Here is a 14,597-nt window from a genome sequence, read left to right as displayed (position 1 = left end):
ATAGCAGATGTTTTTCTCAGTAGATATTTTGACATGTTGCAGAAGTAAAGCCACAGACGTATCAACATGTCGCTGTAATAATTAGGTCACACCATGGTGCTGTACGTAATGTGTTGTCTGCCTCGTAGAAAAAGAAAACTAGATACTGTTCGATTACTTTATACTCTGACTACTTTAGTTTCTTATGCTGTTTCCACACCATACAGTGCCGCTCAAGCACAGTCAGTCCAATTAAAAACCAATTGGTGAAACAAACACATAAGATTGATTCGTTAAAAAAGGGTGAAGACAGGTATGTGGTGTCGGCTTAAAGCTTCCATTAAAAATTACTTTTAGCCTTATGCTTCTTAACCATTGCCTCATTGCTGCTTAACATATATATATATATATATTTCATATCTCCCTAATCTTTATTTTAAATCTCATATTTTACCCATCTTCAGGCTGCTCTCGAAGCCAACAAAAGGTCATTACAGATCTTTTGAGTCACTGGAATTTCAGATTTGCGTTACCTGCAAATGCTGATGGATAAACCTAACCTAAGAATAAAATACAAATAAATAAAAACTTTCCTTTGTGTCGTTTTGATTTTTAAAATTATGTGAATCGAACACAGGCACAATTTCTATGTGTGCAAAAGAGGTTACGAAATTAAAGTCCTATCTAATATCGAGCGGAATAATAAATTTTTCGGGCGGCACAGTGGTGTGGGTTCGATTCCATCTGTGGAGTTTCCATGGTCTCTCATGGGTACTCCGGCGTCCTCCCACTGTCCAAAGACATGCTCGTTAGGTTAACTGGTGACGCATGTCTCTGCGTTAGCCCTGCGATAGACTGGAGACCTGTCCAGGGTGTAACCTGCCTCTCGCCCAATGACAGCTGGGTTAGGCTCCAGCCCCCCCCCCACCCCCACCCCTTCACAGGAACAAGCAGTTACAGAAAATGAATGAATGAATGACAGTTTTACTACGTCTCCCTGCGTTTGCTCTAATGGCTGGCATTAATGTGAAGGCTGTCATTGTTGGTAGGGCTCTGATAATATGCAGAAACACCATGCTTTCAAGGTGCAGGCGGTTGCTGTGGTAACCCCAAATCACTGGCGTTCGTGTTGCAGTAATTTAAATTGTATATTTTTTTGTTTGTTTTTTTCAAAAGCATGTTTGAGTGCTCACTGGTTTTGTGTTGCTGCACTCCTGGCAACACAAATATTAGCTGTAACTACAATATGTGTGTGTCTGTGTGTGTGTCTGTCCCAGGGTTCAGTGTGGACTGGTGGGCGCTCGGCGTCCTGATGTTTGAGATGATGGCGGGCCGGTCGCCCTTTGACATCGTCGGCAGCTCCGACAACCCCGACCAGAACACAGAAGACTACCTCTTCCAAGGTAACGCACACACACACACACCTGAGCAGGTTCATCGCTGGAGGAAAAGCTGCTGCGTGGAAACATGCAACACCTCCTGTATCAACACCTTTCTAACGGCTTCTCTCGGTATCAGCCGCATGCCATCTGTTACAGGAGAAATGTGTGAAAGCATGTGTGTTTTTGTCATCGTGTTATTGTGTTGAATGTATAGAGAAAGTCACTGAAGGCTTGTGGTACAGTTGAACTAAAAACTGCGGTAGTGTCAGCAGCCGCTTCTGTCGTTTTAGCTTGAGGGGACATTTTGACTCAACCTCTCGTCTTCTGGTTCTTCCCCTCCCCCCCTATTTCCTCTCACCTCCTGCAGTAATATTGGAAAAACAGATCCGAATCCCCCGCTCGTTGTCAGTCAAAGCTGCCAGCGTCCTCAAGGGATTCCTCAACAAGGTAAGAAGGGGTCAGACAGGCCCGTGTCAATCTCAAACAGTTTTGGCCTCTGCTGGCCCCTGAGAATGACATCAGTGTGATCTTTGTCAAATTCCATCTCCTCACTGTCTGACTCATTTTTCTTTTTTTATATTCTCTACCTCCTGCCCCCGTGATGCCTCATTGTGGCTCTCGCACCTTTTCGCCTGTCTATACCTTTTCCTTTCTCGCCAGAATCCCAATTTGCTTTTTATACCTTCTTTGCAGATTGTCTACCGTCTCATGTTCTCCGCCTTTCTTGCCGGTTTTATGACTCGTTATCGGTCTCTCACCCTCCTCTCCCCCTTCGCTTCCACAGGATCCCAAGGAACGCCTGGGCTGCCACCCTCAGACAGGCTTTGCAGACATCATGGGCCACCCGTTCTTCAGGAACGTCGACTGGGACCTTGTGAGTGATTTCACCTTCATTCTCTGTATTTGCGTGGCCCTCTGTAGACCTGGTAGTAACATCTGATCGCAGTTGACCAGCTGTAACTCTGCGTGTTCAGACCTAGCATTAAAATTCGTCTCTGCGTAGAAGGTGGGACGTCTCGCGTGACCGGCTTTGATCCGACTCAGATTATAATTTAAAGCCTGGAAGTGTCCATATGCACCATAATCTCACTGCAAAAGTAAATTAAGACACGTCTCGATAAGACATTATTGAGAAAACAAGCTTTTATTTTCTGATATTCAATAATTAAATTTATCTGTGAAGGTTCCAAGTCATCAGGGTCATAATATATACAAAAATAAGTTCATTTATGAGTTTTTCTTTAGATGTATTCATTCGTTTAATTGGTTAACGTCTACAGAATATATCAAGAGGTTCTCTTTACAAACAAAAAACATTCATAATATCCGTTTTTGTTCTTTTTCTGAATGAATGAGGATGAGATGTCAGATGTCAGGATGTATTTTGCGGTCACAAGCGACCCAGACCTCCTCCAAGTGTAGTCTGACTGATCAGACCTTCATACAGGTGTTTTTCACACTTGTCCTGAACACGGCTTGTGTCTCTCGCCACCTGCTCCCCCCCTCTCCATTTACCCTCATTCTCCACCTTAATCATGGCTTCCATCACAGTCTCAAATGAAGGAAATCAGCACTGGTGCGTGCCTCCTGCCAAATAGGTCAGAACTGACCCATACAGTATATTGATTATGGAGAGAAGGGGAAAAACAGGAAGCTGCTACTCGACAGCAAAAGGTCAATTGTAAGTGCACGGGGTCACCTTCTCTCTCCGTGCTGCCCTGCAGCTGCAGACGCTGTGTCAGGGCTGAGAGTTATTAGCTATGTGATGAGACTCGTGTCCTTGTCGAATGCAGGCGGTTAGAAACAAACAGGCCAGACAGGAGACTGACAACAGCGGATAGAGTGACTAACACGTGGACGGAGGCAGGAAGCCAAAGATGGAAAGGAAATGAGAGGAGACGGATCAGAGAGGGAGCGTATAGAGCTGAAATGTTGAGCTCTGGATGGTCAGTGATTCATGTGCATAACGAAGCCATTAATAAATCTAATTTTAATCTAACGCCCCTGTGAAGTACATCGACCTTCACTGGGGTTGCGGTAATCGCAGACGCGTGTTGCTTTCTCTTTAGCTTTGCAGGTCATTGATACTGAAAACTAAATGTTTGACTGCTAACTCGCTTCTTGCTGTGACTGGTGTTCGTGCATTTATGCTTGAAAACTTATAACCCTTTATGAATGTGGAACAGAGGGCAGGGAATTAATATCCCAGACCTGTCACTGGTTAGGCATCTCAGAATCACTGCAGGGATGCCAGGGAAATTTAAACTATGACTAAAAATACTGGGTTATTTCTGAAGCTTCCTGTTCTCAGGTTCAGCAGGGAGTAACCTGAAGAATGAATGAGATTCCCGGTTTACGACAACCTGAACCGTAAAGCTAAACTGGTGTCGGTAGATTTAAAGAAGCCTGATGAGGATATAAATTATTGTAATTACTGATTAATAATGAATAAGGCCATAAAATGTTTGCAGAATTAAACTTACTGACGATGAAAACCTTAAGACAAAACTTCTTGATGTTTGGCATCTGTGCTGTTATTTTCTCTTTAATTCATTAACATAAATTCAGTGATTTGATGTCGGTCGTAGGCCAAGTCGACTGCACTCAGATAAAGTGCAAAAAAATTATATTTAATCTTAAAACCAGTATATTTTGCCTTATTTAAAATTAAATAAATTACACCGCTCCACCGCTTTGCTGTCTGTAGTGATATTTTTAGAGACCAGAAGCAGAAACGTGATAACAAATCTGTAATTAAAGTTTCTTTATATCGATAGATTTGGCTAAATGCCTTTAGAGAAGAGGGACTTTAAAACACGTGTAAAGGATCAGGCACATTTCATCTCTAAGGCAGACAGACATGTGCAGTCGAATGAGGACAGACAGCTCAACAGGGATCACCATGACCTCTTTTTCCCTGTTTGGTCTGGAGCAGGGACCCAGCAGTCGGTCATAGTGTCTGGACAGATCAGCTTACACCCCTCCTGCCCCCGTCTCTCCCAACCCGGTCCCAACCCTGAAAGTTTGCCCTGCGGTGAACCCTCTGGCCTGCAGGGGGAGCAGGCGCAGACGCAGGAGCTTCAGAGAGTCACCTGTAGACTGTGATAAAGATAAGCACAGGCAGTGGGTCAAAGTACAAGTGCCTCGGCAAGGGTTTAGTCTAGTGTTTTTAAAGAAGTGTCTTTATTTTTGGATTTAAATCTGTGGTAGGATAAAAGAAGAGTGCATTTTTAAATAATCGATTTTTACGTTTAATAAGAAAAGCAGCAGATCCCTACTTTTTGACAAGCTGGTCTCAGAAAATATGGTTAAATGATCATAAAAATACTTAATTTTCTTTTGATAAACCAATTGATTACTTGCATCGTTACGGCTTAATCTCACTCGTGTGTTTTAAGGTCATTTTGTTCCTTTGTTGTTTTTCCAGCTGGAGCAGAAGCAGGTGGTCCCTCCGTTCAAGCCCAACATCTCAGGGGAATTCGGACTGGACAACTTCGACGCCCAGTTCACCAACGAGCCCATCCAGCTCACGCCTGACGACGAGTGAGTTCCCGCTTTAGTCGCTCCAACATTCATTTGTAACTCTTCAGTAAACTGACACGCCGACTCTTTCTTCGTTTCAGGGACGTGGTCAAGAAGATCGACCAGTCGGAGTTCGAAGGGTTCGAGTACATCAACCCTCTGCTGATGTCGGCGGAGGAGTGTGTGTGAGGGACGTTTTTGCTCATGCTCACCACACACGTACACACACACACACCCAAACGCGCGCGCATACGCTCACACACACACACAAACAGTCATGCACGCGTTTACGTGGCGTCTCGGTGTCTTCAAGCTGCATGGTTACGAGACAACTCGACGACATCTACCTTCTGTTTGAGGGCCGCACATGCACAGTAGAACGCTTATTTGCCAAAACCAGTCTCACACTCTGCCATTTATAACCACTTGCCCTTAAGCCTACCTTCTTTCTTAATTATTTTTATATCATATAAATCTGCACTGATATCAATTCTCTCATCGGGGCCTCTTTATCGGTAGCCAAACGAGGCTACAAAGTTCTTCCAAGGAGGGGTTGGGAGTGGGTTGGGGTGAGGCGCGACCCCTGACAGATGAACTGAGCATCCTCTCCTTCCAGCTGGCGGGGTGTTTTCAATGCATATTTTATTTGTATATAAACTATTGAGGACAAACGTTAGAAAAGGCCTTTTTAGCTTCAAGCCACAATTGGACAAAACTGTCACCTTGGTCATTTTTTTGGGATTAGCATTGTCGCGACACCCCTTCTGTAGAGAAAAGAATCATAACACTAAGCCTTTTAAAAAATAAAAAATAAAAATAAAAAAAAGAAAGAAAAAGATAAAAATCTATATATTTTCTCATGTTTTATTTAACTACACAATGTCAGTCATTAAAGTGTTAAATGTCCAGCCTGGGTAACAGGACCAGATGAAAACTCTGGAAACATCTGGAAACTAAGAGTCTGCTTCACGTCCCTTCTCCCAGAATGAAGGAACACCAACAGCAGTATAACACTAATAATGAGGTAACACTCTCAAACTGTGAATGAAAGAGCTCGCTATGCTGGGAAATGGGCTGGAAGAATAGCACACGATACCATGAACGCTGGAGCACAGGTTTAATTTCACTGTGCAGACCATCCATGAGATACACTTTCACACAGGACCAAAAAAACATTTTCTGTAAAATGTCTTGCTGGTACGTATTAGAAAGGTACAGTATATGTAAGGAAGATGTGCTGTCCCAAGTCATAGAATTTATATATCCAGATTTTTCTTTGCTCATTTTTTTTTTTTAATACTTTGCCTTTCTGAAACGTATGTTCTGTTGTTATTATTATTATTATTATTTTGTATTTCCTCCATTCCATGTTGGTTTATTTGTCCAAATCAAAAAAATCAAAGTGATTGTTGAAACAAGAGCTCAGTTACAAGTCCAAAACCTCATAACACGGCGCGGTTTGATCCTGAAATGTGGTTTTAAAACTGTAATCTGTATCTGCTGTGCTCCAGTTTTTTTTTTTTCCCCTGTATCTAGCCCACAGCTACTTTTCAGATTTTATAAAACTGCTTTAAAGCTTATAAAATCCCAGAGGATTCACTCTGACTGTAACAACACTACGTGATGGTGCATGAAGTCGAAGCGTCTCTCTACTTGGAACATGTACTCACACGGTGACCAGAGGAACACATTCATTCATCTGTTACACTTGTTACTTTCGCTTTATCGTTATTTTTGTGAATAATCAAATTTAATTTAGATTATTTTTGTTTATTTTTTATCACTACATTGATTCCAAAACGTTACTAGGTGAACCCAATGAAAACACTATTTGTTGTATTTGTTGTGTTTTTGGGGATGTTTACCATCCGCAGGACTCTGGTGAACTTTATATTAGTGTTCAAAGAAAAGAAAAAAAGAAAAAAACACAGACGGTAAAATAAACATTTTATTTCTCTCCTTGTGGTAATATGTGTTTGTCAGTGTGGGTCTTTCATTCGTTTAAAAATGTATTTCCCTGATTTTACTCGCTGTGAAGACAAACACTCGCCTTACATAATCCTGTCTGTGGCTCCGGAGGAGTTTAATCAAGTCAGAGACAGTAACCCAGACAATGTTATGGTCCTCTGATATATATATTGAGTTAGCAGGGATTGTATTACGGAACCTGTTTGAATAAGATGTTTTATCTTCACACCAAAAGATCAGATATTTCTTCCTCAGCTGCAGACATCTCAGAGTCTCTTTTATTAAGTTATTATTGTCGCTTGCAGCCCTTCTCCCCCAGCATCAAAAGAATTACTACTAAGGCACCTGAGTACCGTTTTATTAATATAATGTAGAAATGTCTTGGAGGTGAGTCATCACGAGTTCTCTCAATATAAAAAAACACTAGAAAAAGTGTTTCTTTCATAGAAGAATGACGTCTGCTTTTATGTAATTTACATGAAGTGGACGCTTCCTGGTAGAGACTTTTTTTAGTTTATTTCCTGCCTGACAAAAAACACATTTTTCCCTTGAGATGAGTTACAGAAACTTGACACTCATTCTGAATCATATAGAGAAAGGTACAAAAGCACTATTCTGTTTCATTGAACGCTATAGTAGCCTGCAGGTGCTGTTTATTTAACCAACATGTCAGATCTATTCTGCAACTTGTGTGTGTTTGAGGTTGATTATAGTTGCATGTTATTAGGTTTATTTGGCTTTACCTGACTCTGGTATTTATACAGCTGACTGTAATCTTTAGGTTTTGTCAGGACAACAAATAGTTTTGGTGGAGGACCAGTCTGAAGGCGTTACCATGCTAATGTTTACGCGGGATAGTGTTTTAACATCTTAATATTGTGTGTTAGAATGCTAATGTTCAGGTGGACTAGTGTTTTACAAGGGTCCACATCTTAGTGTAGCGTGTTAGCATGCTAATGTTCAGGTGGACTAGTGTTTTACAAGGGTGCACATCTTAGTGTAGCGTGTTAGCATGCTAATGTTCAGGTGGACTAGTGTTTTACAAGGGTCAACATCTTAGTGTAGCGTGTTAGCATGCTAATGTTCAGGTGGGATAGTGTTTTACAAGGGTCCACATCTTAGTGTAGCGTGTTAGCATGCTAATGTTCAGGTGGGATAGTGTTTTACAAGGGTCCACATCTTAGTGTAGCGTGTTAGCATGCTAATGTTCAGGTGGGATAGTGTTTTAACATGGTCACCATCTTGGATTAGTGTGTTAGCAAGCTAATGTTGAGGCAGCGTACTCTTTTACCGTGGTCACCATCTTGGTTTAGCATGTTAGCATGCTAATGTTTTTCACAACATAGTATTTTACCATGGTCACCATCTTAGTTTCCAGTGTTAGCATGCTAATTTGTAAGAGGAATAGTGTTTAACTATGGTCACAATTTTGGTTTAGCATGTTAGCATGCTAATGTTTATGGGGTTTATTGTTTTACCATGGTCACCATCTTAGTTTGGTGTGTTAGCATGCTAATGTTTGGGCAGTAAAGTGTTTTACCATGGTCACCATCATAGTTTAGCACATTAGCATGCTAATATTTGAGCAGCGTAGTGTTTTACTTAGTTATACTAGTTTATCTAAAAGGTGTGTTCTTCTTGGCTCATGCAACACATGACTACCACTGTCTACCATTGTTTTACTGCTGTGACCAGACCTGAGCTCTCACCCATATGGGTGTCTGGAGAGAAGGAAATTAGACTTAAGGTGTTAAGCCTGAGCTTTTCCACTGCAGCTGCCCGTGTCTGTGTGGGTCATGTGACTCCTGCCTGGCTTTTGGAAGGGCCTTGACATCTCCGGAGGTGAAGAGGTCATCGACACCGCAGTGCTCCCCTCTGGCCTCACGCACTGCCGGGTGTTAAAAGGTGAAACAAGGGGTCGCGGAAATGATGATGTGTCTAAAATAATAAAATGGATTGATTGGTGTGATGCAATAACTCACACAATGGTGAACAGAAACCCATTGTGCGAGGCTTATTCCATGCCCCGCTCCACTAAATCATCGTGCATTGTCTGAAGTGAACCAGATTTTGCGGAAAACGACTTCCCTTAATGAACCGAACAAGACAAATGCAGCATTGCTGCGCGCGGGACGAGGATGAATGTCTTTGCATAATACTGTATTCCCCTGATGGTGTGTTTGACATTGTTCCTTTGCCCTCTCTGGTGGAGAACGGGGGTACACCTCCCCAGGCACTGTTGCTCCACATCACCGCGTGGAAGAGAAGACTAACCTTGTATAATTAATGATGTAAAACAGAGCGGGATCTGAAAAAAAAAACATCCTGTTCTAATTGCGCTTATCTTGTTGGCGTTTTATTCGGCCCCTGAAGGGATTAATTAAGCAGCAGAAGAATCATACTTGGTGCTAAATGCAGTCCCTTAGTAAAACACATACTGCAATTTAAGGTGCATTCACTTGGCACAGCCTACACTGTATTTATAGTGCTCTTGAATGTTGCTCTGGGAGTTAATCTGAGGGATATCCAGCGTCTGAAGTTGCTGATTCCTCCCTCCTCATAATCATCCTCTCGGCGTGTGCTACTTCAGTGATTGTAATGATGCAGTGGAGGTATCTTGAGTAATAGTGTAAGGAAAACATTAGTTTCATTAGCAGACACTTGACACGATTCGTCTAGAGCCACCACTTCAGAAACACCTTCATACTGTATATAAATGAGCGGGACTTCCAAGTGATGAAGGAGTCCCGCTGCAGTAGGAACGTGAAGGTTAAACTGACTTGGTGAAGAGCTCTGAACGGGAGTTAAAGACTGAAATAGCAGCGTACAATTAATCATCCAAAACGTCAAAAACGAGGGTGATGAAAGTAGCAGTGCAATCATAGGTACAAATTTGGGTCATGACATGTTGCTGCATTTGGAAATCCCCCGTATGATGAGCATGTCTGTCACATTTCTGCCTGCCCTCGGCTGAACTCCTCCTTCCCATTAAATTTGTTTTATTTTTCTTACTCGAAATCACATGCTGTGAGTGTGTCATAAGAGTTAGTGGCCAGTACTAAGAAGCCAGCAAACAACTAAACTCCAAACTCAATCAGTTGACTCAAACAGAAAGTACAGCGTCCTACACCAGGGCTTTAAAAAACAACAAAAAACGTATATGATTCATTAGACTGTCCTGGATTCATTTAATTTAAAGCTAATATTTATGGGGACACAGATGAAGGATCTGAATTTAACGTAATAAAGAAGAAATAATAGATACGGAACAAAATCCTTCTTCTTTGGCCTGTGTCCAAATGTATTTCAAGTGTTTCTTAAGGTAGTATGCAGTTTTAAGGGAGACCAGTCAAATTGTTTCCTTATTAGGATTCAAAAAGTTCACTGTTTAGTTTTATTGATGAACTCCAGAATTCAACATTCATTCATTCATTCATTCATTCATGTAACAACTTGTCCTGTGATGGGTCGCTGGGGGGGCTGGAGCCTATCCCAGCTGTTATCGGGCAAAGAGGCGGGGTTGCCAGAGTTCAAAATGGTTTTTGTAAAAACTGTAAATCTGCTTTATTGGCTAAGTACATATACACGCGCGCACACACACACACACACACACACACACACACACAATGTGTTTGTTGTCTTTCCTCCATTTTTTCACACGGTGTAGGGGTTAGGTGCCTTGCTCAAGGGCTGACAAGTTTTATTTCCTTGCAAGAAAAGGTCAGTCCTCACCCGAGCGGTAATGGTAAAGGCCCTGAGCGTGGCGAGACACAAACATTTATACCTGAGGAACGCCCCCCCCCCCCCCCAGGTTTCACACTCCTTTGTCTTCTGCAGGTATCGGAGTCTAGACATTATCAATTTGCAAGTGATTAAAGACAAGGGTCTTGGAGAGAGAATGGGAGGTGGGGCATCTCAAATGATTGAATTTGCAATTACAGTTCCTCCCTTTTGATTATTAATTAATCACTGACGAAAAAGGAAAAAGAGAAAAAAGAGGTAATAGTCAAAACTTACTAATTCACACATATCTGATTTTAAAATAAAGTGAAAGACAATAATGATAATTGGGGAAATGATGGGGATCCGGGTTGTGAAAGGACGTTACGTTCTGGTCCCCACTGTTAACATTTACACGAACATATGTGGAGGATTGGTTTATCTTTTTTAGTGAACATGTTAGACAAGCATTTCAACACACACGGAATTGAGGTGATGAGTAAAAAGAAAACAATGATGACCGGAATAACCAGTGTTAAAAACCAAGATAACCATCCTTGGCTCCAAGACTTCAGCCGAGAGCCATGAGCTATTCGCCGTTGGTTCGGGTCGAATGACATTTTGCATATGTTCAATGAAGTCTGTGATGTTCTCATAGTCGAACCAGAGTGGCCGGACACTCCCAAGTCCACCTTTCTGACCACTAGACAACTAGACAAGAGTACACAAGGACAAATGAATGTTTCATTTTGACACATCTAAATTAATTTCATTGTCCTCTTTCACGTGCAGTATAGTCATATATGGCGTCTTTGGCGTTAGATGTCTAGTCTCAGGATGCTAAATGTGTTAAGAGGACTGGGTATGAGGCAACCAAATTAATGTTTCTCTGTTAATATTATCAATTTAAATACATTTTCTCTGTATAATGTCAAGAACACAACTTGCGTCAAGACACTTCACAGAACCCAGAGCCTGAAACCTCAAGAGCAAACACTAAGGTGATGGTGGCAAAGATAACACTTTCTTCTGAAGAACCCAGCTCATGAGGGGGAGGGGGGGGGGGGGACATCTGCTACGGAGAAAGGAGTAGATAAATCCATACATGCATCTGGATAAATCAAGCATGATACAAACAAGACTACATGACACATGGGAGATTGATAACGGATCAATAGGACGCATTGGGCCGTCGTTATTATACAGTAAAACTAATGGTCTCCACTATTAGTTGTGTTCATCCACTCAGAGCAATCTCATAGTTCAGGGAACACGGAAATTCTTCCAATGAGTTTTCCGCGCGCCGAAGTATACAAATTATGAATAAATGCTGTCGGATCAATACTCACATATATGCAGATATCATGGAGCTGTGGTACTGGAATTAAAATCAATAGGGGAGGCCAGATGCTGCTCATTGTGCATGTTCACACACATATTGGTGTCCTGGATTTGATCTTATTTTGGATATATATGTATATTGTTGTGTACGGTATGCTGGCTTTGTCTTCATTTTTCATCTTGTTCTGCGCCAACAACTACTGCCCATAAATCATAGTATCCTGATGTCTGTCAGAGTGTTATCTCGGTTTCTAAGAAGCAGGATATAGCCTTATCTAGGTTTTAAAGAACTAGTTTATGAAACAAAAGGACAGTAATGAGCGCGTCTTAAACCTACCTTTACAGCTGTGTTTACTGCCATTACATCACTTCCATCATTCTGTCTACCTCCTGTTTAATTATAAGAGCCAGATGTAGCCAGATGTGATTATCTGGCTTCCAAATAAGTAACAAACCATTCATTTTTCTGGAGCCAGATGCTGAAGACATGACACATGCGTTAAATGTGGCTAGGTGAGAGCTGATGCAAGCGATGACACACATCGCAGAGCAGAATAAGACTGTGAGTATCCGTCCAAGACTGTCTGACACCTCCGAGTCGGCGGTGAAGGTGTGCAACCTCAGACCGACACTTCAGCGAGCATCATTACCCTCAAAACACGCACGCATCCACTGAATAACTTTGGACGTATTTCAATATCTCCCATTGATCCCAGACAGGGCGTATGAAAACGACTATGAGGTGTCTGCCCCAGGGTCCACTTAGTACTGAGTCCAATAACACTCTGACAGAGTCTCAGCTAATGGAGAGGCTTCTCAATATACCAGTCTGCTCTGTCTGAAGAATCCAACAACCCCCCCCACTGCCACCACTTCCACCTTCTCCCTCATCCTTCAGCTTTTTGCTTTATTCCACTAACGAACAATCAGTGCTGGTCGCATTATTGCACATATGAGATTAATTTACTCCCCGCAGTACACAGAGTGATGTTATTACAGGAAAATCAATGTCCCTCTTGTTGTTCTCTGGGGCTGGACAGGGTGTACGCTCATCTGCTCTCATAATACAACTGCTGACCTTGCTGTCAGAGAGTGAGCCAGAGAGAGGCTGCGGCAAAAAGGCCGACCGCGTTGTTTATCAAAGCGTTATCAAGCCCTCTCTGCTCTCACAGACGTGTGACATCAGATTGTGGGTCAGTCAGCCAGCCAGCCAGCGTCCAGGGTGCACTCCAGCTGAGAAAAAGCCAGCATATGTCGACGGAGCACGATGACTTTTATAGGTTATGATTTCTGCTATTAAATAAAAAACAGGGTTTGATTGTGTGTATTCAGGCTCAAGCTTGAAATACAAGATTTGTAATTCAGATACCTTAACTTCTCACCTCCCAATACTCAGATTTATTTATTAACTCCCACCATGTCCACTAGCACAATAGACCTCCTGAATGACCTCTTGACCTTTTGTGGAGGACAGGTCCATATAAAGAAGGGGGAGGGGAGCTTTCAGGAGAGGAAGCCACCATTTTGGTGCCTGGGTGAGCTTGTCCTCTTTTAGCCTTTCTTTTTAGTAAAAAAAAAAATAATTGATGGCAAGCCAGCAACATAGATAAGGCAAGTGTCATGTCAGTCCATGCCAGAGCAAATGTCAACCAAGGCCATATCAATAAAAATAACCCGTAACAAGACTGAAGCCAAACATAATCAGACACATGAAGCCGAAATGTAGGTTACACTACCTGAAGATAACGGCTACCAACATTATTTTAAATGTAAATGTCAAACAATGATATGTTTGTATCATTCTTAATGCATTTATTTAGGTGTTGGGTGGCAATTTGAACAAAACAAGATGTTTTAATGGGCACTGCCGCTATTTTTTTTTTTTTTAATACAGTAAAATCAAACTGAGAATGTAAAAAATAATTACACTTTAAATTCCAATCTTCACCTAGAAAAGACTAAAGTCAAAAATAATCAGACACTACCTGAAAGTCAAAGAACAGTGTGGTAAATCCTGTTTATATCATTCTTGATGCATTTATCTACGTTTTGGGTGATCATTTGAACAAAAGAGGACTTCTGAAGATGTTTTGATGGAAAATTGTGCTCTTTTACACTTTTATTCTATGCCGAAAATACAATTACAACTTAATTTTCTTCAACGTCAATAGAAGCTGAAACCAAAATGAATCAGACACATGAAGCCAAAATGTAGGTTACACTACTTGAAAGTCAAAGGAAGGCGTTATACTATTCTGAAAGCCAATAAGTTGTTAAATATATAATATCCTATGTTTTAATCGTGGTTAAATGCATTTATTTAGGTTTTGGGTGCTATTTTGGACAAAACAAGGACAACAAAATGATGAAGAAAGTGTAAAGACTATAAAATAATTACTAATTAATTTAAATGTCCTCACTAAGCTCATTTCTTTACACTTTAAATTAGATATTTAAAAAAAAAAACTAAGGTGGATTAAAGCACTATTCTGAGAGGACCCAAAGCTGGGCTCTCTCACGACCTCTAAAAGTCCGCCAGCCAAGGATTTAGCTCCGCCTGACCTGCCTACTTTCAGCTTTACCTGCTGCCGTCGGAGCGAAACAAATCTCCCAGACTGTGCCAGACAGACAGAGAGACAAACAGACCGACCGACAGGCAGTCAGGCGCACACACACACACACACA

General features: G+C 41.6%; 1 protein-coding gene across 1 annotated transcript in view; it reads left to right on the top strand.

The window, feature by feature from the left end:
• prkci (protein kinase C, iota) overlaps positions 1–6,840 on the top strand; it is a 33,331-nt gene extending 26,491 nt beyond the window's left edge. The window contains exons 14-18 of the mRNA XM_084546671.1: positions 1,257–1,382; positions 1,729–1,808; positions 2,146–2,235; positions 4,789–4,904; positions 4,985–6,840. Of these exons, the coding sequence (XP_084402797.1) occupies positions 1,257–1,382; positions 1,729–1,808; positions 2,146–2,235; positions 4,789–4,904; positions 4,985–5,072 (500 nt within the window). The 3' untranslated portion in view covers positions 5,073–6,840. The remainder of the gene's footprint in view (positions 1–1,256; positions 1,383–1,728; positions 1,809–2,145; positions 2,236–4,788; positions 4,905–4,984) is intronic.
• Positions 6,841–14,597: the final 7,757 nt, after the last annotated feature.

The sequence above is a fragment of the Chelon labrosus genome, assembly GCF_963514085.1.
Source record: "Chelon labrosus genome assembly, chromosome: 6".
In the NCBI taxonomy this organism is placed as follows: Eukaryota; Metazoa; Chordata; class Actinopteri; order Mugiliformes; family Mugilidae; genus Chelon; species Chelon labrosus.
This window is presented reverse-complemented; position numbering and strand designations above follow the sequence as displayed.